This window comes from Capra hircus, chromosome 17, assembly GCF_001704415.2.
Source record: "Capra hircus breed San Clemente chromosome 17, ASM170441v1, whole genome shotgun sequence".
Lineage (NCBI taxonomy): Eukaryota > Metazoa > Chordata > Mammalia > Artiodactyla > Bovidae > Capra > Capra hircus.
Genome location: NC_030824.1, coordinates 20,659,260 through 20,682,047, shown reverse-complemented (window position 1 = coordinate 20,682,047; position 22,788 = coordinate 20,659,260). Strand labels below are relative to the sequence as shown.

Below are 22,788 nucleotides of genomic sequence, written 5' to 3'. Positions count from 1 at the left end.
CAGCCTTTCTTGGTTTGAAAGACTTACCCTGGACCCAGCCTAGGAGCCCACAAACCCTCCAAACCCCACTTTTTAACCCTTTGCTAAAAGGGTCTTGGGGACTTCCCTTGTGGTCCAGTGGTTGAGAATCCACCTTCCAATGCAGGGGACACCAGTTCGATTCCTGGTCAAGGTACTAAGATCCCACATGCTGTGGGGCAACTAAGCCCACATGTGGCAACCACTGAGCCCCCTGGGCACTACAATGAAGAGCCAGTGTGCCCCAACTAAGACCCAGTGCAGCCAAATAAATAAATATTTTTAAAAAGAAAGAAAACTCTGCAACTTTAAATTTAAAATAACAAATAAATAAAAGGCTTTTCAATATATGGTTAGTTTTAGATATTAGCGTTTAACAGAGTCTATCTGTGTTAGAGAACAACCAATTCAACTTTTGTTCAGACTGGCCCCAATACAATATGCAGTCAGAAACAGCAATGTAACACATGAAAATTGCACACACCTGTCCCCTGTCCATACGTCTTCAGTTCTGAAATTATCTCAGTGAATCCTGTGCACATTCACACTTTGACCTGGGGTTTCATCTGAGCCAGAATGAAATATGTCACATTTCATTCATAAAAGACATGATTAAAACAGACAATCAGTTATGTTTGGAAATAACACATCCCCTACAGCCTGAAAACAGTGTTTTATTCTTAAGAGCCTGAATATACAAAAAGACAATAGCCAGACCATCTATGACAAGAAAAGTCTGACCCACAACCTTGCAGCAACCAAGCCAAAATGCCAAGCCACAGCCTCAGCAACAGTCAGCCCAGAAAGGGCTGGTCCGCGATTGCCAGCTTCCCTTTTGACAGCCTCTGCTTCCAACCAAGGTCAGCCAGAAAAAGCCAAATATGCTTCCCAGACCAGTCACAAGATGCTCACTGCTCGGGAGCCCCCTCCAGCTTCCCCATACTGACAATCAGAACAGAACTTTCCCACGTCCTTGTCTGCCCTTGGTTCTCCGCCAAACGTCAGTGATGGTGACTGACTCCCTTGCCAAAGCAAGCTCTGAAAAAATAACCTCTGTTCTCATCTAGGTGATCTTCATTTATTTCCACAATTTTAGTGCCTTCTTCTCTGGGGCTTCCCTGGAGGCTCAGCTGGTAAAGAATCTGCCTGCAATGTGGGAGACCTGGATTCGATCCCTGGGTTAAGAAGATGCCCTGGAGAAGGGAATGGCTACCCACTCCAGTATTCTGGCCTGGAGAATTCCGTGGACTACACAGTCACAAAGAGTGTGACTTTCACTTTCACTCTTCTCTGGCCATAAAGTTCAACGTAAGAAATAATAGTCGGACTTCCCTGGTGGTACGGTGGAAGAAAACCCACCTACCATGCATGCAGGGCATGCAGGTTCAATCCCTGGGAGGATTCCATGTGCTTCAGAACAGCTAAGCCTCTGTGCCAAAAACCACTGAGCCCACACTCTAGAGCCTGCAAGCCACAGCTACAAGAGAAGCCACTGCCAGGGACACCACATGAAGAGGACCCCCCATTCGCTGTGACTAGAGAAAGCCCGTCTGCAGCAAGGAAGATCCAGCGCAGCCATAAATAGATGTTATTTTTTAAAAAGAAATAAGTCATCTGCATTCAATACCCTGTAATAGCCTATAATGGAAAACTCTGAAAAAGAATATGTACATATATATGTATGTATGTGTGTGCACGTGTGCTAAGCCACTCTAGTCCTGTTTGACTCTTTGCAACCCCATGGACTATAGCCCGCCAGGCTCCTCTGTCTATGGGATTCTCCAGGCAAGAATACTGGAGCAGGTTGCCATTCCCTTCTCCAGGGGATCTTCCCGATGCAGGGATTGAACCCACAACTCTTAAGACTCCTGAACTGCCAGGCAGGTTCTTTACCACTGGTGCCACCTGGGAAGCCCCGTGTATGTATTTAGGTATGTATGTATAACTGAATCATTTTGCTATACACCTAAAACTAACAAAACACTGTAAATTAACTATATTTCAATAAAGAAATTAGAATTTTATCCTTGTATAGGAATGCAATTGATATTGATATACCGGTTTTTAAAATTAAGTTCACTATATAATTTACATGTGAATAAAGCTTCTGTAAGCAAACAAGCATAAAGAAACAATAGTCATACGTAGGAAAGCATGACGACAAGAAACTCTAGATGGTGACCCAGAAAGATCTGAAAGGTAAAGCTTAGTCTCCACCTGGACAAGTAGAACCATCCAAAAGAGTGTTTTCAACTCCTGCATGCAGACCCACACACCAACCCCACCACTTCCCCACTGCACAGCTTCAAACAGGTAGCACCTAACCTCTCTGAGTCTCAGTTTCCACATTCATAAGATGGACACGAATCCTTTGTACGCTGCCTGTGATCACATGAGAGACACAACTTGAGCCTGGCACAGTACACATAATTATTTAAAAGCATCAATTAATCATATGAAGTAAACATAATAGCATCAATTATAGTATGTAAATAATTGCATCTATAAACACTTACTGAACACCTACAAGGTGCCAGGCACTCTTCTAATTGTTTTACATGAAGCAACTAATTCACTAAATAATACCAGTGATGCTGGAAGAATGTTTCACTTCCTTTTTTAAACATTTATTTAGTTGGCTGTGCCAGGTCTTAGTTTCAGCATGAGGGAGCCTCAGTTGCAGCATGCAGGATCTAGTTCCCTGACCAGGGATGGAACCTGGGCCCCCTGCACTGGGAGCATGGAGTCTTAGCCACCAGACCACCAGGGAAGTCCCTGATGTTTCATTTCCTATGATGCACTCACTGACCACTTCTGTCTCCCTGACACCCACAGTGAATGAGTCGGTGATGTCTGCCTTCAGAGGTTAGAATTTAGCCCCTCTTCTAAGCATTGTTTTCCCCTTTTTCCAATACTATATCAGGAGTTTCAAAATGCTCACAAGAACCAGATAAGTGAGTGCAATGGGCCGGGCATGGTGGGGACTGGAGTGAGCCAGGCAATGCATGATCCATCTAAAGCGGGAAGCCACTCCTTAACTACAGTCAACTGTAGCCAAGTTACCAAATCGTCAAAACCTTCCAAGAAAATGATATGTGAGATCTCCCTATTGTCAGAGGTTGTCAACTCTTTTAAATATTTTAAGGAATGCCATATGAGATTAAAAAAAAAAAAAAACCCAGCACACATCTCTGGATTAGACTTGCTATGACCATCAGTTTATAAACTTTAAACTAAGTGCTTCTCCTTTGGGACAGTTTCAAGGCCCCACAACTAAAGGCTCCTGGATAGTATTAATATTTCCTGAAGGCTGACAGTTCATGATTTAACCTTTCAGGGCAAAGTCAGCATATTAGAGTTCATTTCAGCTCTAAAATTAACTTCTATGAGCAACAGAAAACTTGAGGGGTTTCTACTTAGCACCAAGATGCCACTTCAGGAGCCTCTACATTCTGGATCTTCCTCCGGTCTCAGCAGCTTCTTTCTCCCTAAATTGACCCTCAGCTCTGGCATGACTGAGCCATACACAGTCTAGGAGGTGCGGCAGCTGCCCCCTCCTATCTTCGAAAGGCAGTTGACTGAGGGGGTGAAGGGCACAGGCTCTAGAGCTTGCCCACCAGTAGGTTCACACCTACCACTCCCTAGCTGTGTGAGCTCGGGCAAGTTACTTAAACTCTCTGTGACTCAGAAAAATGGGGATGATGATACTTGCCTACTTGAGTTGTTTGTTGTCAAATTCAGTGAGTGAAGGAATGTAAATCACTTAGAATGTGGTCTGGAGCATTCTAAGTTCTCAGTGAAAGCTATCTAGTACTGTGTGAGCCATTGTGCTGGCCTGAAATGCTTTTCTCAGCCAGGTTCCCAGACTTTCCCAACCACCAGGGCACCTGCTCTCCCTTTCCTTGAAATTCTCACTCAATAACATTCTCTCTACACCCAAGATGGCAAATAAGCTTAGTCTGAAATGTCATACCCTCTCCCTCACATGAATTGGTAGGGGCTGCCTGGAGTCCTGGACTCAATGTGGAAGTATATTAGTAATGTCTGTCATGGCAGAGGGAGTACTAGGTGCTACAGTTGATTGATCATGTCTGCCTTAGGAGAGTAAATGGCAGGAGAGCAGAAGCCATCCCTATGCCATTCTTGGTCTATAGTGAGCAGCTGGCACTGCCCGGCATTGAAAGAATCTCTGCAGAGCAAGAGCTGGGTTTTAGACCAGACCAGCCCCATCACTGAAGTGAATAGCACAGGGCTGGGTCCACACCCAGTTCTGAATCAATTTTACCACCAAGACTAACTCAAGGGGCTTCAAGTAAGAACCCTACTTCCTGCAGGCTGCTAAACCCATTTGGGATCTACCAGAGTATTGGGATCCTCTTGGCGGGTTCTGAACAAGGACACCTCCAGACAAGTGTGATCTGGGACATCAGCTTCCATCAGAATCAGAAGGACCACCCTGGACTCATGATTAGTTCTTATTTTTCCTCACCTGCATCCAGCAAAACGAAGCCCCACCTGCACTGCAGTTTAGATGTCTACCAGCTCAGCATCTGGGGATGAGGAAACAGCCACAGCCTAACTTTCAGTGAAGACTCTCCATGTACCAGGCACTGTTCTAAGAACTTGATTAACTTGAGTAATCCTCACAACCACCCCCAGGAAATAGATCCCGTCATTATTCCCATCTCACCCATGAGGAAGCTGAAGCCCAGAGAGGTTGGGTGAATTGCCCCAGGGCACACAGCCGGTGCGGAGCAGAGCCATGCATTCTACTGCTACCCAGGGACCTTTGTGAGCAAAATAAGCTAAAGACAGATTTGTACCTTTAGCTCAGAGAAGTTCCCCACTTTCTGCAATCCTAAAACCAAGTCTTCATCATACAGATACAGCAGCTGCTTTACTTTGACAAAGGATTCTTTACTGATTAAAAACTAAGAGGAAGGATGGGACTTCCCTGGTGGGCCAATAACTAAGACTCCATGCTCCCAATGCAGGAGGCCCAGGTTAGATCCCTGGTCAGGGAACTAGATTCCACACACTGCAACTAAGGGTTTGCATGTCCTAACTAAGACCCAGCACAGCCAAATAAATAATTTAAAAAAAAAAACTGAGAGGTAGGAGACATTGTCTCAGAAAACTCCTTTATGGATTTAGAAATTCATTTACAAGGTGTCCACTTCTGGGCATTCATTCTGGGATTCTACCTCACACATCAAAGAGGGAAGTGAGAGGTTCAGAATATCAGATGAGAGCCTGAAAGGGACACACTTGGACCTCACAGCCTGAATCACTGCTTTCCAAGCAGATATTTCAATCCTGGCCTCACGACAGAATTAGTTAGGGAGAGCTTGGAAAACAGAGATGCCCAGAGCCCGTCCCCAAGTCCGCTGGCTTGCATTGGTCTTATGTTTGTAAGTTTCCTCACTGTGGTGGAGGAAACTTACAATCAACAACCACTTGATAGAATAACAATTCACTGAGGACCAACAGTGGACTTCCAGCCCATCCAACCCTGCAGAGCCTTCTTACCTAAGAGTGAAGTGGTCTGCCACGGAGGCACTAGTCAGGGAGACCAAAAAGGTGGCTGTGTCCCCTTCCCGGATGAGGTTCAGCGGCACAGAGAGGACGACATTCTCATCCAGGTTCAGCAAGGACCACCGCAGATCGTCTTGGGTCGGGTAGACCACGACACTCCCAATCCTCTCCCGGGCTGGGGGTGCCGGCGGGGGGCTGTCCTGACCCGAGTGGATGTTATTCTCCCACTTGCCATCCTCTTCCAGGGGACACTGACCGGCCAGATCAGCGGGGTAGAGCGCGAAGAAGAGCTCCATGGCCGTGCCGCCGAGCAGGGCTGGGATCTCCTCCTCAGGCTCCAGGTCCAGCCCGGAGCTGAACCACTCAGGCAGCAGCTCCAGCTCGGCCACACACAGCCCCGGGGTCCCTTGCAGCCGACAGCTGGCCGCCACTTCCCTGGCCTCGGGGAAAGCAAACATCTTGACACAGGGTAGTTGTTCCGCAGGGTCACCATCAGCCCAGCCCATCCCAGTGATATAAAACAAGGTCTGCACTTTGGGTCTGTTGGAGTAAATGGAGCTATCGAGGATGTGGGCTTTCACCTTCCAATTAAAGGGAAACTGGCCCACGTGGCCAAAGGATGTAGAAGTCAGCATGAGCTCCCGGGGGACTGTCTTTTCCACGGAAAATGGACCATAGCTGGCATTGACAACTGGGGGTCTCCTGGCTCGGTAGATAAAGAAAGACTCCACCCGGGTCTGCAGACTGGAGTTCCGCGTGATGTCCTGGTTGGCCTCTTTAAGAAAGAAGGACTCCTCTGCGTTAGAGATGTGGAAGCTCGTGGGAAGGTAAGCGGGGAGTGAGGAGAACCTCTGCAGGCTGTCCACGATGGCTCGGCTCTCCATCACTGCACAAGAAAGGGAAGGAAGATTGAGAACAGAGTCCGGATTTAATTAACGCAGTGCAAGCGCCACCCACCCACCCCAGCACACTGCCTACTGGCCACACGCATCCGTCCCCTGGGTCTCATAACTGTGGAATTCCTTGCATCACATAAAGTGTGTTCTAAGGATCTTCCAAAATAACCAAGGCAGAGCGGGAAGGAGCCCCCAGGTACGACTGACCCAATCGCCCTGTGGCTGAATTACACCCCCAGAGGGAAAACATCACACCCTCTTGTTCTTGCAAATCTCCAAGCTTAGAGGATCATGGTCGACTCTGTTGTAATCACCCCACGGAGAGTAGGCTGCCTACCCAGCCCACCACACAACCAGGCATCGGACTGTTGTTGTATATGAGGTGTTGATGCTTTTATTTGGTATTTACACTTCTTCCTGTCACTCCTGGATGGGATGTGTGCAGGGACATTGAGACATCTCCTAATTCTTTTTGAAATGAGGGTGAAGCTATGGTTTAGCATTCCTACTTCTAGAAATCTCTCCTTCTGAAACACGAGTGAGAATGCATAAAGATCTGTTTATCTACAAGGATGTCCCCTACAGCATCCTTTTGAATTGCAGACAGACTAAAGAATGCGTTAATATATGAGGGACTTCCTTGGTGGCCCAGTGGTTACTCCGTGTTCCCAATGCAGGGGGCCCGGGTTTGATCCCTGGTCAGGGAACCAGATCCCATGTGCTGTAACTAAGAGTTCACATGCAGCAGCTGAAGATCTGACACGCTATGATGAAGACTGAAGATCTGGTGTGCGGCAGCTAAGACCCAGCACAGCCAGATAAATAAATAAAAGTATTTTTTTTTAAAACTACTTAAAAAAAAAAAAGAACATATGTGCTAGAGTGAGCAGGCTGGATCTAAATCCCAACTCTGTCACTTCTTCACTGAGCAACTTTGGGCAAATTACTTAACCTGTCTGTGCCTCAAATGTCTTCATATAAAAGTAGAATATAAATATAAACTATAATAAGGATTAATGAGTTAATAAATATGAAGAGCCTAGAACAGTGCTGACTCACAAACACGCTCAACCTTTTCCAGCTACCATGATTATTATTTATCCATTTAAACCACTCCAAAGGTTTATTAAGAGGAGAGTGGATAAACTATACACTTTTGCAGTGGGATAACAAGCAGCGGTGAGAAAAATGAAGCCCAGTGGGACTTCCCTGGTGGTCCAGCAGTTAAGATTCCATGCTTCCAATGCAGGGGGCACAGGTTTGATCCCTGGTCCCACATGTGGCCAAAAAAAGAATATTAATAAAGTTAAATTAAGAAAAAGAAAAATGAAGCACAACTGTATCAGTATATTTGAAAAAAAATGTCACAATATGTCATTAAACATAAACAGCTATAATCGTAACTCATATAATCCTATTTGGATAACTTTTTAGGATTCTATTTGGGTAATTTTTTAGGTACATATGTAAATGTACATATATTCATGTGTGGTTTCTATAGAATCCAAAAAGGATTTTTGAATTTTATCACCAATGTTTCTCCTTTCTTAAAATTTATCGCAATAACCATGTGTTATACTTTGTTAATTAAAATACATATAAATATAGATATACATGTATACATGTGCATGCATATATGTATATGTGTGTGTGTGTGTTTCTTTCAAATGGCAAAACACAGAAAGCAAAGATCCAAGATTTTTCAAAGTGAAGACAGCCCACCAGGAACCAGGGTCAGCAAATCAAGCCACAAACAGACAGGGATTCTTTCTTGCCCTGAAACAAACCTCTGCCCCTGGAACCCAGCTTCCAACCAGAGCAAGAAGAAATAAAGCTGGCAGCAGTGTTTAAAATGCAGCATCATCAGAGGATAAAAAGCAAATAAATACTCCATTGACTCCAACTCCTGGTTGGAGTTTTCTGCAGCCATTACAAATTCTACAAAATACAGCTTTCTATTGACTGAAATAATTTTGGACCTTTTCAGGGCTGTCCTTGGTGAGCTCTCCTTTCCAAGAGAATGATAAAATTGTAATTAGGAGATTGTGAAGCAGACACAATCATTTCAGAGCTGACACATCCTTGCACCAAGAAGGTGTTCAGAAGGCAAGTTCTCTGCACCATCTCACTTACATGCAGAATCTAAAACAGTCTGATTTGTAGAAGCAGAGAGTTGGATAGTGGTTGCCAGAGGCTGGAGAGAGAGAGGAATGAGGCAGGATGGGGGGGTAAGGGGTACAAAGTTTCAGTTAAACAAGATGAATGCCTTCTAGAGAGCTAATGCACAGCAATGTGATATAGTTAACAATCCTGTATTGTACATTGTAATTTGCTAAGAGAATGGATCTTAGAGTAAATCTTTCCTACACACACACACAAGAATGAAAATCAGGTAGAGGTGATAGATATGTTAATTAGTTTGATTATGTGATCACTTCACAATGGTTACATATCTCAAAACATCAAATTGTACATATACTTTGTATAGATCAATGATATCTCAGTAAAGTTGTGGGGGGATAAAAGAAGAAGAAAGAAAGAAGAAAGTAAGTTCTCAAGTGTCATCAATATGGCCAGTCCTGGATCAGATTAATTACTAGAGGAGAAGAGTTATTTTTTATTCATTTCTCCAATTACCTATCTAAATATATTTACTACTCACTTACTGTGTTCCCAGCCCTTATATGGAAGTCACAGGAGCAAGACAGATGTGGTTTCTGCCCCCAAGGAGTGGTCAGATTTTGGAGAAAAGCATGGCTAACCTACACAAAGCAATTATAAGAGTGAATAGGACTTCGCTGCTGGTCCAGTGGCTAAGACCCCATGCTTCCAATGCAAGGTGCCCAAGTTTAATCCCTAGTTGGGGAACTAAGATTCCACAAACTTCGTGGCATGGCCCCAGAAAATAAGTGAACATTCAGACCCTTCAAAATGACCACCCAGTAATTCTCTACCTAGGAATTCACGTGAAGGAAATAAGAGGTCAAGAAGGAGAGTCATGTGCAAGCGTCATCACAAGTATGACTTACAGCCGCAACACACAGGAAACAGCCTAACAACTCATCATGAAGGCACTGATCCTATAAATGATGAAAGTCTGACTCCACATGAGATGTTAAGAGATCACCATAACCACGGTCTCAACAAATATGTAGTGTCGTGAGAAAATGCTTACATCTTCAGTGAAACAGCAGTCATCAAATCTTGTTTTACATGATTTCAAATGTTTAAAATATATTTTAAGTAGTAAATGTTGTATGTACACAACATAGAGACATGCATAAATGCGTATACAGCGCATTTGCCCAGACTTAGATTTCCTCCAGAATGCTTTCCGTAGATTGGGTGGCGTTTGGATCAAAGATGGAGGAGGAAGAGACGACTCTGAAGAATGAGCTTCAACCAAAGGAAAGTCTTAGCTGTTGCCGCCACCAAGGGGCAATTTGTATTTTCACAACGACAAGCAATGCGGAAAGGCCATCCCAGATGAAATTTAAATTATTTTTTGGTTGGTTTATTTCCCCACTCCTAACTAAGAAGTTAAATTCTTGGCGAATTCGCCCATAAATCAGCTGGCAACAAGGGGAATCTGTCTTCCACAGCCTGACAATATCCTTCAGTAGATATGGGTGGGCACACAGCTGACCAGATTTGGAAAGAGACTCCAATTTTACCTTCCCGTAAAACCTATGGGAAGCCTAAGGCAAGGTTTAAATTCTGGCTTATTTACAGATAGGGAAAAGGAAATTAAAATAAATGTAAATTTCAATATGATCTGTTTCCATTGTGGATTAGTTTTTTTCCATTATCATTTATATTGATATTTTCTGTCTCTCAAAAATTGATTTATAAGAAATTTAAAACTGTGCTTTCTCTCTTCTTTATTATGGCCAAAGCTTGTATTTCATCCAAAATAGCAGTGTGAGTTTACAATCCTGTCCCACCATAACTCAAGCAAAATGCAATACAAATTTTGTCTGAAGGCATCTATGGAAAACCATAAACATTGGCTGCCAGATCCTCATTTTTGTTCTCCAACTAGATTGCAACAAAATATGATATGTGAATTTAGGAGCATTTTATGGAGTCATGAGACTGTGTCCTCACAAAAACATCCAGGATCTGAGAAGCTAACATGCCTCCCTTCGGTCCCCTAACATCATATAGTGGCCCCATTCTTCTTCCCATTGGCAGGCAGACCATGTGGCCGGAGGTCTGGATGTGAAATAAGACCCTATTCAGTCTGCTAATTTCCTAGAGGGCTTTTCACCACCCGATTGAATGAGGTGGGTGCTGAGAGCAGAAAATGAGGAAGTCTTGGTTTGGCCCAACTGCAAAGCACTTCCTATCACTGCCCTCCTTATGAGCCAAAAAGAGAATCAAGTCCAGGTTCATCAAGAGCACGAGGTGCTCCAGACAGACGCTCTGTGATTAAAGGATGTTCTGAATCACAGATGGCTCCAGGGAAGTCCCAAAAAGAACTTCGGGTGGAAACAAACAGAATGAAGCAACTCCCACAATGTTAGGAATCCCAGTAGGGACTCTGTAACCCAAAGTGCGTGGATGGACATCACCGCTGTGCTTGGCACACAAAAAAATACTCCTGGGCATGTGTCTTGGTCAGGACTGGAGGGACCTATAGCCATAAGATAACGCATCCCACAGACTCACAGACCTTTTCACTACCATCGCCAGTTCTGCATGGAAGCTTATTAACAGTCCTGTGGTTCCTGGTAACCCACCTGAGGGTCAAGGCCTGTGACATTTCTGCAGCTGAGTCTCTTCTAATTCCCACAAAAAAAATATGGACAGCCAGAAATAAAAGGCTCTCTCTGCAGTGGCCACATCTTTGAAAACCATCAGCAAGTGAAACTGCTCACTGATCTGTCGAAGGGGAGTCCTGATGAATAGGTGGTAATTTACTGCCACCATCTGGGAACCCCGCCCCCATGGTCATGGAGACCAGGAGCTACAAGGAAGCCTTTGGGAGCATTCATGTCAGTTCAGACCAGTGCAGTGGATATTGTTTCTGAGGCAGAGCAAAGAAATAGGAGATCTTTTATACTCATGCTTTCCAGTCTATCTCCATGATGTTTGTGTGTCTTCCTCTGTGAACTTCTGCACCTGCTGGGGAAGTCCATCACCCACCTATGAGTACAGCAGGCTCCTTCCCACCAGGATTTCTTAACTCAGAAAAGGTTTTTCTGAGCAGGCACTCCAGCCCTATCTCTGCTCTTCTCTGCATCATAGGGAACTACATTTTCCAAGCTCTTTTGCTCCCTGGCTTCTGGATGCGATCAGCCAATGTGATGCTCTGGTAGAAGATGGAGCATGGGAGGTATTTCTCCCCCTTATCTCCCAGTATTTACTGGCAGAGACTGTCCAGCCCCATCAGAGCTCCCGCCATGAATATAGCTCTCTTAGGCAGTAGTTCTAATACTTACTAGATGGTTCTAGCTTCTGGGTTCTGATAATCCAATTTTCCCACTTTGTCCCTTCAGTCCAATTGGTAACAGCTTCCTGCTGTAATTAATTTCTGGATTACTTTACCATTCCCAGAAGGTATTTACCATGCCCGACTTCATTTCACATATCTTCCATCACATGACTAACTGATTCCCTTGATTAAATTCCCTCTGTGGAAATAACTAGTGTGGCTTCTGTTTTCTCCACTAGAGTCTGACAAATATATCCAGTCACTATTCAGTCCATCCTGTTATATTTCTTCAAGGCCACTCTCACCATCTGAAATTAGCCTTTGTGTTTTTACTTGTTGACTTATTTTCTATCAAGTCTCTCTATTAAAATTCAAGCTCATGAGAGCCGAGACTTTGCCACCCAATTTATGGCTGCATATCCAGGATCTAGCAGAAGAAACAAAACAAATATGTGCTGAGTGCATGTCCATCAATTAAGAGTGCCTTGGCTTAATGCTTAAGAGACTAAATCTCTCTGTGTTCTTCTGAGCCTTTCTTTGGCTTCCTCCCAGGGTTGTTAATAGATACCATTAATATTAACAAATCATTGGCCCATCACATTATCACTCCATTCATTTCCTCTCAAATATCACATCCCTGTGGTCACTAAGCTGGTTGCTAGGTTTGCCAAGCCAAGAGCTGCAATTTTCATATGGAGGGAAAAAAAAATATCACTTAAAGGAGAAATAGCATTTACAGAACACTGGCGATGTGCTAACCTGGGCATGTACAACTGCTACATCCATTGATTATCACAATGCTTATGAGATGAATAGTCTTTGTCCCTTTTGGAAAATGGTGGAACTGAGGCACAGAGAAATTAAGCAGTTTGAACATGGTCGAAGTTAAGAGTCAAACCAGTTCTGTCCAATTTCAGAGACTTTTCACTTCTCTGTACTGCCCCAGGGCCAACTGGTCTGGTGGTTCTACAATGAAGCCAAGGAGTTAGCCATGGGAAGGTCAGCGAAGCAGCTGGAGCTCAAGGCTCACAGGGCCAAGTTCATGGACAAAATCTCTGCAGACTTAGTGAGGTTTTCATCACTCTGCAGTCACAGGTGACAGTCTCCTACCCCAGGTATCAGCTGGATTCCCAGGTAGAGCAAGAATATAGATACAGTTGGCCCAAAGCATCACAACGCAGCTGCTGGCAAAGCAGCCAGTGATCCATACCTTTAAGGATGGGCTCGATAAAGTACAGAAATGGTATGGACCTAACAGATGCAGAAGGTATTTACAAGAGGCGGCAAGAATACACGGAAGAACTGTACAAAAAAGATCTTCATGACCAAGATAATCATGATGATCTGATCACTAATCTAGAGACAGACATCCTGGAAAGTGAAGTCAAGTGGGCCTTAGGAAGCATCACTACGAACAAAGCTAGTGGAGGTGATGGAATTCTAGTGGAGCTGTTTCAAATCCTGAAAGATGATGCTGTGAAAGTGCTGCACTCAACATGCCAGCAGATTTGGAAAACTCAGCAGTGGCCACAGGACTGGAAAAGGTCAGTTTTCATTCCAATTCCAAAGAAAGGCAATGCCAAAGAATGCTCAAACTACCGCACAATTGCACTCATCTCACATGCTAGTAAAGTAATGCTCAAAATTCTCCAAGTCAGGCTTCAGCAATACGTGAACCGTGAACTCCTTGATGTTCAAGCTGGTTTTAGAAAAGGCAGAGGAACCAGAGATCAAATTGCCAACATCTGCTGGATCATGGAAAAAGCAAGAGAGTTCCAGAAAAACATCTATTTCTGCTTTATTGACTATGCCAAAGCCTTTGACTGTGTGGATCACAATCAACTGTGGAAAATTCTGAAAGAGATGGGAATACCAGACCACCTGACCTGCCTCTTGAGAAATCTGTATGCAGGTCAGGAAGCAACAGTTAGAACTGGACACGGAACAACAGACTGGTTCCAAATAGGAAAAGGAGTACGTCAAGGCTGTATACTGTCACCCTGCTTATTTAACTTATAGGCAGAGTACATTATGAGAAATGCTGGACTGGAAGAAACACAAGCTGGAATCAAGATTGCCGGGAGAAATATCAATAACCTCAGATATGCAGATGACACCACCCTTATGGCAGAAAGTGAAGAAGAGCTAAAAAGCCTCCTGATGAAAGTGAAAGAGGAGAGTGAAAAAGTTGGCTTAAAGCTCAACATTCAGAAAACGAAGATCATGGCATCTGGTCCCATCACTTCATGGGAAATAGATGGGGAAACAGTGGAAACAGTGTCAGACTTTATTTTTTTGGGCTCCACAATCACTGCAGATGGTGACTGCAGCCATGAAATTAAAAGACACTTACTCCTTGGAAGAAAAGTTATGACCAACCTAGATAGCATATTAAAAAGCAGAGACATTACTTTGCCGACTAAGGTCTGTCTAGTCAAGGCTATGGTTTTTCCAGTGGTCATGTATGGATGTGAGAGTTGGACTGTGAAGAAGGCTGAGCGCCAAAGAATTGATGCTTTTGAACTGTGGTGTTGGAGAAGACTCTTGAGAGTCCCTTGGACTGCAAGGAGATCCAACCAGTCCATTCTGAAGGAGATCAACCCTGGGATTTCTTTGGAAGGAATGATGCTAAAGCTGAAACTCCAGTACTTTGGCCACCTCATGCAAAGAGTTGACTCATTGGAAAAGACTCTGATGCTGGGAGGGACTGGGGGCAGGAGGAGAAGGGAACAACCGAGGATGAGGTGGCTGGTTGGCATCACGGACTTGATGGACATGAGTCTGAGTGAACTCCAGGAGATGGTGATGAACAGGGAGGCCTGGTGTGCTGCGATTCATGGGGTCGCAAAGAGTCGGACACGACTGAGTGACTGAACTGAACTGAACTGAACTGAAGGTATGGTAGCAATAAATATTGGAGAAGGAAATGGCAACCCACTCCAGTATTCTTGCCTGGAAAATTCCATGGACGGAGGAGCCTGGTAGGTTACAGTCCATGGGGTCACAGAGAGTCAGACACGACTGAGCAGAGCCTTGCTACCTGTAAACCACATCACATGACCTAAAGCCTCAGGAGGAGGAGCCAGTGCAACAAGTCAGACCAAATGCTCTCAGATTAAGGAGGAGAACTGCATGTGCTTATTTAGTCATTAACCACCAGCCATGGTGGAATTTATTATACATCCCCATTTAGTCTGCAGCCATCCCCAACTGTATCCCCTAGTTGTACCCCAGGGACCACACACTTTCCCACCTCTGCATCTGAAACACAAGTCACAGACCACATAACTCAGAAAAGGTAGCAAAAACTATCCAACTCAAAAGGCACCCATATAAAAGTAAGATGGGGAAACTTGAGTTTTTCTCTCTCAACCAGATAAAATTCACACGGCTGAAACAGAAGGAGAGACCATACAGCCAGAAAGGTATGAGGACACCAGGTCATCAGGCAGGAGGGAGGGATGCTTGCCTTCGTCCCAAGATTCTTCTCAAATCTCAAGCTGGGGAGCCCTGAATGGCCAACATGAGTCATTCATAAGGGCAAGAAACTGATTAAACAAACAAACAAAAAAAGACCAGAGGGACTTGCCTGGTGGTCCAGTGGTTAAAACCTACCTGCTAATGCAGGGTACACTGGCTCAAGCCCCGGTTGGGGAACTAAGATCCCACATGCCACAGGGCAACTAAGCCTGTGGGCCACAACCATTGGGCCTGCACTCTAGAGCCCATGCCCCACAACAGCAGGAACCACCACATAGAGAAGCAGGCGTGGTGCCACTAGAGTAGCCCTCGCTCACTGAAACTAGAGAAAGCCCATGCCCAGCAATGAAGAACCCGGGCACTGCATCAAAAAGACCCAACACAACCGAAACTAAAACAAAAATAAATAAATAAAGTAAACCTCTTTAAAAAAAAAAAAAAAGGCAGACTAGAAGCAGGGGAGAAACAGGAAGCAGACATGAAGTAGACAGGAAGTGGACAGGAAGGAGTAAGTCCCTTCTCCCAGCTCCAGTCTTAAAGTTTTCTCTAGCATGTGCCTCCCCGCTCCTCTTCCCCTGCCAGCATTCGCAGAGACTAACAGGAGATAACTGACTAAGAGAAATATGGTTTTTTTACTCCAGCCCCAGAATTGCAGACCGGAGACCTGCTTGACGCTGAGATGCTGAGCGTAGTTTCCGGGGAAGGAACCTGGCTGCTGAGCGTAGTTTCCGGGGAAGGAACCTGGCTGCTGAGCGTAGTTTCCGGGGAAGGAACCTGGCTGCTGAGCGTAGTTTCCGGGGAAGGAACCTGGCTGCTGAGCGTAGTTTCCGGGGAAGGAACCTGGCTGCTGAGCCTAGTTTCCGGGGAAGGAACCTGGCTGTGTGCCTCCCTCCACCCTTCCTCCCTGCAAAACCAACACTGAACACTATCGTCACTCTTTTCTTTTCTTTTTTTTTTTTTTTTGTAAAAGGGAAAATCTTCTTTAGATTTCTTTCAGATGAGTGAAAAATGGAACTAATGTAGGTCTTTCATAAAACTGACGTGGCATAAAGTGAACTTTCGAAGAGTAGAGGGGCGCTGGTACTCAAAAATGAATAGTCATTTATCACCTTGAGGGTCATATAAGTCTTGGGTCATATACCAGCAAATCCATTAAGGATTAGATATGGCTTCCCAGGTGGCACAGTGGTCAAGAATCCGCCCACCAATTCAGGAGGTGCAAGAAACTCGGGTCTGATCCCTGGGTCGGGAAGATCCCCTGGAGTAGGAAATGGCAGCTCGCTTCAGTATTCTTGCCTGGAAAATTCCATGGACAGAGGAGCCTGGTGGGCTATAGTCCATGGGATTGCAGAGTCAGACACGACTGAGCGACTGGCACAGCACAGCATAACCATATATTACAGTGATAATAAAAAAATAAAATATAGAGAAATAAGGGTAATGAGAATAGACCCGTTATCACAGTCAACATTTACATATAATCCTTATGATATACCAAGCACTTCAAGGCATTTCAAGGGTATTAACGCTTTTCATCTTCACAATCGTTTGATTATGAGGATTTTATTATTAGTCCCACTCATTGATGGGAACATTACTTTGCCTACAGAGCATTACTTTGCCTACAAAGATTTGTATAGTCAAAGCTATGATTTTTCCAGTGGTCATGTATGTATATGAGAGCTGAACAATAAAAAAGGCTGAGTGCTGAAGAACTGATATCTTCAAACTGTGGTGCTGGAGAAGACTCTTGAGAGTCTCTTGGACAGCAAGGAAATCAACCCTGAATATTCATTGGAAGGACTGATGCTGAAGCTCCTCCCATACTTTGGCCACCCAATGGGAAGAGCTGACTCAGAAAAGACCCTGATGCTGGGAAAGATTGAAGGCAGGAGGAGAAGGGGACGACAGAGGATGAGATGGTTGGATGGCATCACCGACTCAGTGGGCATGAACTTCAGCAAACTCCAAGAGACAGTAAAGGACAGGGAAGCCTGGTGTGCTGCAGTCCACGGGGTCGCAGAGTCAGACACGACTGAGCAACTGAACAACAACATACATGGGAAAACTGAGGCTTGGGGAGGTTAAGAGGCTTGCCTAAGATCCCAGAGCTAGGAAGAGGCAGAGAGAGTTACTGGATCCAAGCTGTTCAAGCTCCAGGCAGAGAGTAGGGTTTTTGCCTTTAGCCACTATGTTCTGCTGCCAGCTGAAAGCTTAGCAAGCAAACTCTACATTGTAAGAGCTTCAGCAATAACTAAAGAGACTGCAAATGTGCCTCTGAATTGCCCAGCTCTCAAAACACAAGATGAAGTCACTAGTTGGACACCGTTCATAAGATGAAAGCAAGAAGCAAAGCTTTTCCTGGCTCTGAGAGAAATCCCTCCAGTGGTAATGCCCCAAGGGACACAGCAGCATCCCTACAGTGAGCTTATTAGCAGGCTCCCTTTGGTGCTGGGCACATGAGATAGAGTGTAAGAGCAAAGGGCCATTAGGCAAAGGCAATTCTTCAGAATACAATGGAGTGTGAGCCAAGACAGCTGATACCTCTCAGAAGGTCCAGCTTGACAGGAAGAATAAAATCCAGAGTGAGATCCTAGAGAACGCTGTCCTTCAAACTCTCCTCCATGAAATTACTTTCTTACCAAACCAGCCAATGGATAGCAGAAGTCTCAAGACTATATTCTCTAGCAAGATCGGGGGGCAAAAATATTCTACATAGACCATCAAAGCCCAGTGTATAAGACTTAAAACATAATGAAGGACTTCCCTGGGGGTACAGTGGTTAAGAATTCACCTGCTAATGAAGAGGACACAGATTTGATCCCTGGCCCGGGAACTAAGATCTCACATGCCTGCCACGGGGCAACTAAGCCTGAGCACCACAACCCGTAGCCTGTGCACCCTAGAGCTAGTGCTCTGCAACAAGAGAAGCCACCACAATGAGAAGCCCGAGCACCACAGCTAGATAATAGCCCCTGTCACCGCAACTAGAGAAAGCCCATGAGCAACACGAAGATTCAGTGCAGCCAAAATAAATAATTTTTAAAAAACAAAATGAAGAATATGGATCTTTTTTCATGATGCCCACTGCTGCTTTTATGCCAGGAAAAAAAAAAAATCCTCCCCAGCATCCCAGCATCAAACATATATTCACCTGTACTTTCAACTCTGTTTCCATGGATGGGTATATGTACATACATTTTTGTGTCTACATTTTTACATTTAATTCTTCTTTGAAAAGCTTTTTTTTTTTTTAATAATGAGATTTTTTTTCTTTTTTAGTATTTTGGTCTTTATTGAATTTGTTACAACAGTGCTTCTGTTTTATGTTTTGGGTTTTTGGCCACGAGGCATGTGGGATCTTAGCTCTCTGACCAGGAGCTCTAACCCCTTACACTGGAAGGCAAAGTCTTAACCACTGGACTGCCAGGGAACTCCCACATTTAATTCTTTCTTTATTGAGGTATTTTTGACAGTTGAAAGTTTTACATATGCAAGGTGTAGAATTTGATGACTTACACTGTGAACTAGTCACCGTATCCATTGCCTCAGACCCACCGACATATGTGAATCCACTTGATATTTTTGGTGGTGAGGAAATTTAAGATCTACCCTCTTACAAATTTTAAGTATTAGATTGAATTCTTGAATCCGTCTGAAGTTTCTTCTGGGGTCCAATGTAAAATGAGGATCTGATCGTAGTTGGAAACAAGCATATGCTGAATCAGCCAGAAGTATTTTATTTGAATCACAGTTTTGGGGTTCTTTAGTTGAAAAAAATAACATGACTGCATTTAGGGATAGAGGTTTTAAAGGGGTAATTAAGTTAAAATGAGGTCGTTAGGGTGGGCCCTAGTCTATTATGAATGGTTCTTAGAAGAAGAGATTAGGACACAGACCCACGCAGAAGGACAACCACGTGAGGACACAGAGAGAAGACGACCATCTACACCAAGGAGCGAGACCTCAGGAGACACCAACCCTACTCACACCTGGATCTTGGCCCTCCTGCCTCTAGAACCATGAGAATAAACTTCAGTTGTTTAAGTCATGCAATCTGTAGTACTTTGTTATGGTAACCCTAGCAAACTAATATCAAGAGATTACTCTTCCTTATCAAAATTCTATCAGCTTGTCTTACCTATTTTTCATCTTTAGATTCACTTTAGATTCATTGCATCCAATTGCCCAAAACCCAGACTCCGTCATATTTTTCTATGTGTTTTCAAGTTTTCTAGGATGAACATGTCTTCTTGCTTATTTAATCTAAGAGAAATACTGACATTTTTTCCCTTAAAAAGAAAGATATGGAATTTGATTTCAAGTGACAGACCAAGCACACTCATTTCCTCACATCTCTACAGAAACTCCACTACAGAATATTATAGGAAAAGTATAGCTTCCCTGGTGGCTCAGATGGTAGAGTCTTCCCACGATGCGGGAGACCCAGGATCAATCCCTGAGTTGGGAAGATCCGCTGGAGGTGGGCATGGCAACCCACTCCAGTATTCTCACCTGGGAAATCCCATGGACAGAGGAGCCTGGAGGGCTACAGTCCATGGGGTCACAAAAGAGTCAGACACAACTTAGTAGTGACCAAACAACAACAACAACACACAGAGGGGCAACCATGTGAAGACACAGAAGGAAAACGGTCATTGACGAGCTATGGAGACCAGGGGTTTCCGTGACTTTCAGCAAAATACAACGTTAACTGCTAAGAAAGGAAAGTAAGGAGTGTCAGCCAAATTCTCATCTTTTATAGAATGAGCTGCTGCTGTTGAAATTTGATCAACTCAAGGAGCAGAGGCATGGGGTACATACTGGGTTGGCCAAGTTCATTTGGATTTAACAGAAAAACTCAAACATGTTGGCCAATCCAATAGAAAGACAAAAATAAGCATAACTAACAGAACTACAAGTGGAAATGGCTGGACCTGGCTGACTTTAGAGAGAGACAGCGAGATCAAAGATACAGAGGGATGGAAAATGATTGCCAGTCTTTGAAAGTTATCCTGAGCCATTTTGTCTTCCCCAAATGCATGCATGACTGTGAGGGTGAATAGGCTTTGTCTTCAAGAAGCCGAAACTAGCCAAGCAGGGGAGGACAGCGTTGAACAGACGTTGGACATTTGAGTGTGGGGTAAAGAAGAGTGGCCTGAATGTTGACACTAAGTCCTCATGCCTGTGGGAGAGATGGATGGCTACCTGTCAAAAAACAACACGAGAAACCACTGTCCGAGGCCACTGGCAACTGCCGGGTAGCACATCCCTGCGCCCTGCACTTGTTCCACCCTGTGTGCCCTAAAATAGAGGAGGGATTTACCATTCTTCACTCAAATCAAACAAACAAAATAGCAGAAACTTTCTATCCACTGTATTGCATATGGCTGCTCAGTCAAGGACTTCCCAGCCTCTCCTGTCCCCCTGGCATGGCCATGTGACTAGTTCTGACCGATTAAATAAGAGCCTGTCCTGCTTTGAAGCCAAAATTGGTATCTTTTATCTTCAACCAGTGAGAAGCAGGGGACCCCGAGACTCTAGGTCATGGCAGAGCAGCCAGAAGCTGGAAGGGAGCCTGGACCCCTAAGTCTCCACCTGGAGGAGAGCCACCTGCCAAATATGGCACCCACATTGGATGGGACCAAGAACAAATCTTAACAATGTGTTAAACCGCTGCTAGGATTTTATTTATTACAGCAGCTAGTGACACCTAACTAATACGACACTGTATAGGCTAACAACCTGGACAGCTGTGATCCTGTCCGTATGCAGAAGTTGGAACAAAATTTCACATCTCTTCCTTAAGGTAACTGTGCTTTCATTAGCAAGGAAATACAGGCAGTCAGAGAAACAAAACGAAGAGCTGTTAAGCCAACGTGAGAGGTTTCCACGGGGCACCAGATGTAGAAAGAGCATTATTAAACGGATTATATAGATCTTAGTGACAGTAATTTTGACCTCCTATAGGCACCGTCAGCTGTTAAAACAGTAGGAAATGTTGATGACCTTGTTCTTATTTCCATTTATATTTATCCTAAATTGGACACCTTGGAGATTGTTTAAATAAGAGAGGGAAATTCACTAAGTAACCCTGACAGCTCTGCCACTCTCTGATAGGGGAGGCAGCTGAGGCTTACAAAAGGCAGAAGACACCTGGGCTGGACTCCCACGTCTTCCATCAGCTCAATTTATGCACCAAGACAAGTCACTTCATCCCCGCAAGATGCATTTTACAAAGAAGGTGTCACTTCCTGCTGCCCATCAGGGACACACCTCAAGGAAACCCAATAACATGATTTGTTATTGTGTGACTGCATTACTCAGAATGTCATATGTGGAGTGTCCTTGCTTTGCACTTCTCACTAGTTCAGACTAGCCCTTCTCATCTTCTGGCCATTGTTGATAACAAAAATGATTCCTTCAATTCAGAGAAAACCCACATCACGCAAGTCTGAACAAAATGGGCATTTAACAGCAGTCGTGGTTGGAGAGAGAGGCTACCTTCAGATCTGGCCGGAATCGGCATTTAAACAACGTCATCCACATGCAACTTCACAAATGTCCTTCAGTGGGTGAAGGGATAAATACATATCTGGTGGTGTAGCCACTGAAGGGGAAACAACTTGATGGATAGTTGTTTCCATCTATCCAATAAAGCAAATGATGGATATCCACACAATATGGATAAATCTCAAATGCATTTTGCTGCCAAAAAGAAGGCAGCCTCGAAAAGCTACCTACTATACGATTCCATATGTGTGACAGTCTAGTAAAATCAGAACTGGAGGCATGAGGGACAGAGCAGTGATTGCCAGGGATCAGAGGCTGAGATTTAACTATTTCAGTACAAAAACTCAAAACAAAGGATTAGGGATGGGGTGATGGAACTGTTCTGTATCCTGACTGTTGCGTTGGTTACATGACTCTATATATTTGTCAAAAGCTCATAGTGCTATATGCCAAAAATGAACACGTGAAGTAACTACAGGAAGGGAAACAAAGATTGCCCAGTTGTAATTGGGCAACTACTGTAGTCATTGCCTAGAAAATCTACTTTAGGAAATCTTTAAGGCTGTTGTTTAAGGCTTAAGAGTTTAAACAGCATGAGCTCAGATGCCTTCAACATCCCTGCTACAATTCTTTAAGCTATTCAACTGCTTGAAAATTTATTTTTGCCTACCACAAAAATAAATAAGAGGGGGACTTCCCTGGCAGTCCAGTGGTTAAGACTCTGCTTCCTCTACAGGGGCCTGGTCAGGACACTATTAATAAGATCCCACATGCCTTGCAGCACAGCCAAAAGGATGAAAAAGTAAGAATATTTTCTGTCTGAATTAATTTCTCCAGTTAATCAGGTAAGTCAAGGTACCCTAAGATGCAGAAAGTGCAGAGTTGTGACCAGAATAGACAAGCAGAGGA

The 22,788-nt window shown here is 44.2% G+C and overlaps 1 protein-coding gene across 1 annotated transcript in view; it reads right to left on the bottom strand.

Moving 5' to 3' along the window:
• TMEM132B (transmembrane protein 132B) overlaps positions 1-22,788 on the bottom strand; it is a 396,200-nt gene that overhangs the window by 230,216 nt on the left and 143,196 nt on the right. Inside the window, exon 2 of the mRNA XM_005691512.3 lies at positions 5,548-6,439. Within this exon, the coding sequence (XP_005691569.2) occupies positions 5,548-6,439 (892 nt within the window). The remainder of the gene's footprint in view (positions 1-5,547; positions 6,440-22,788) is intronic.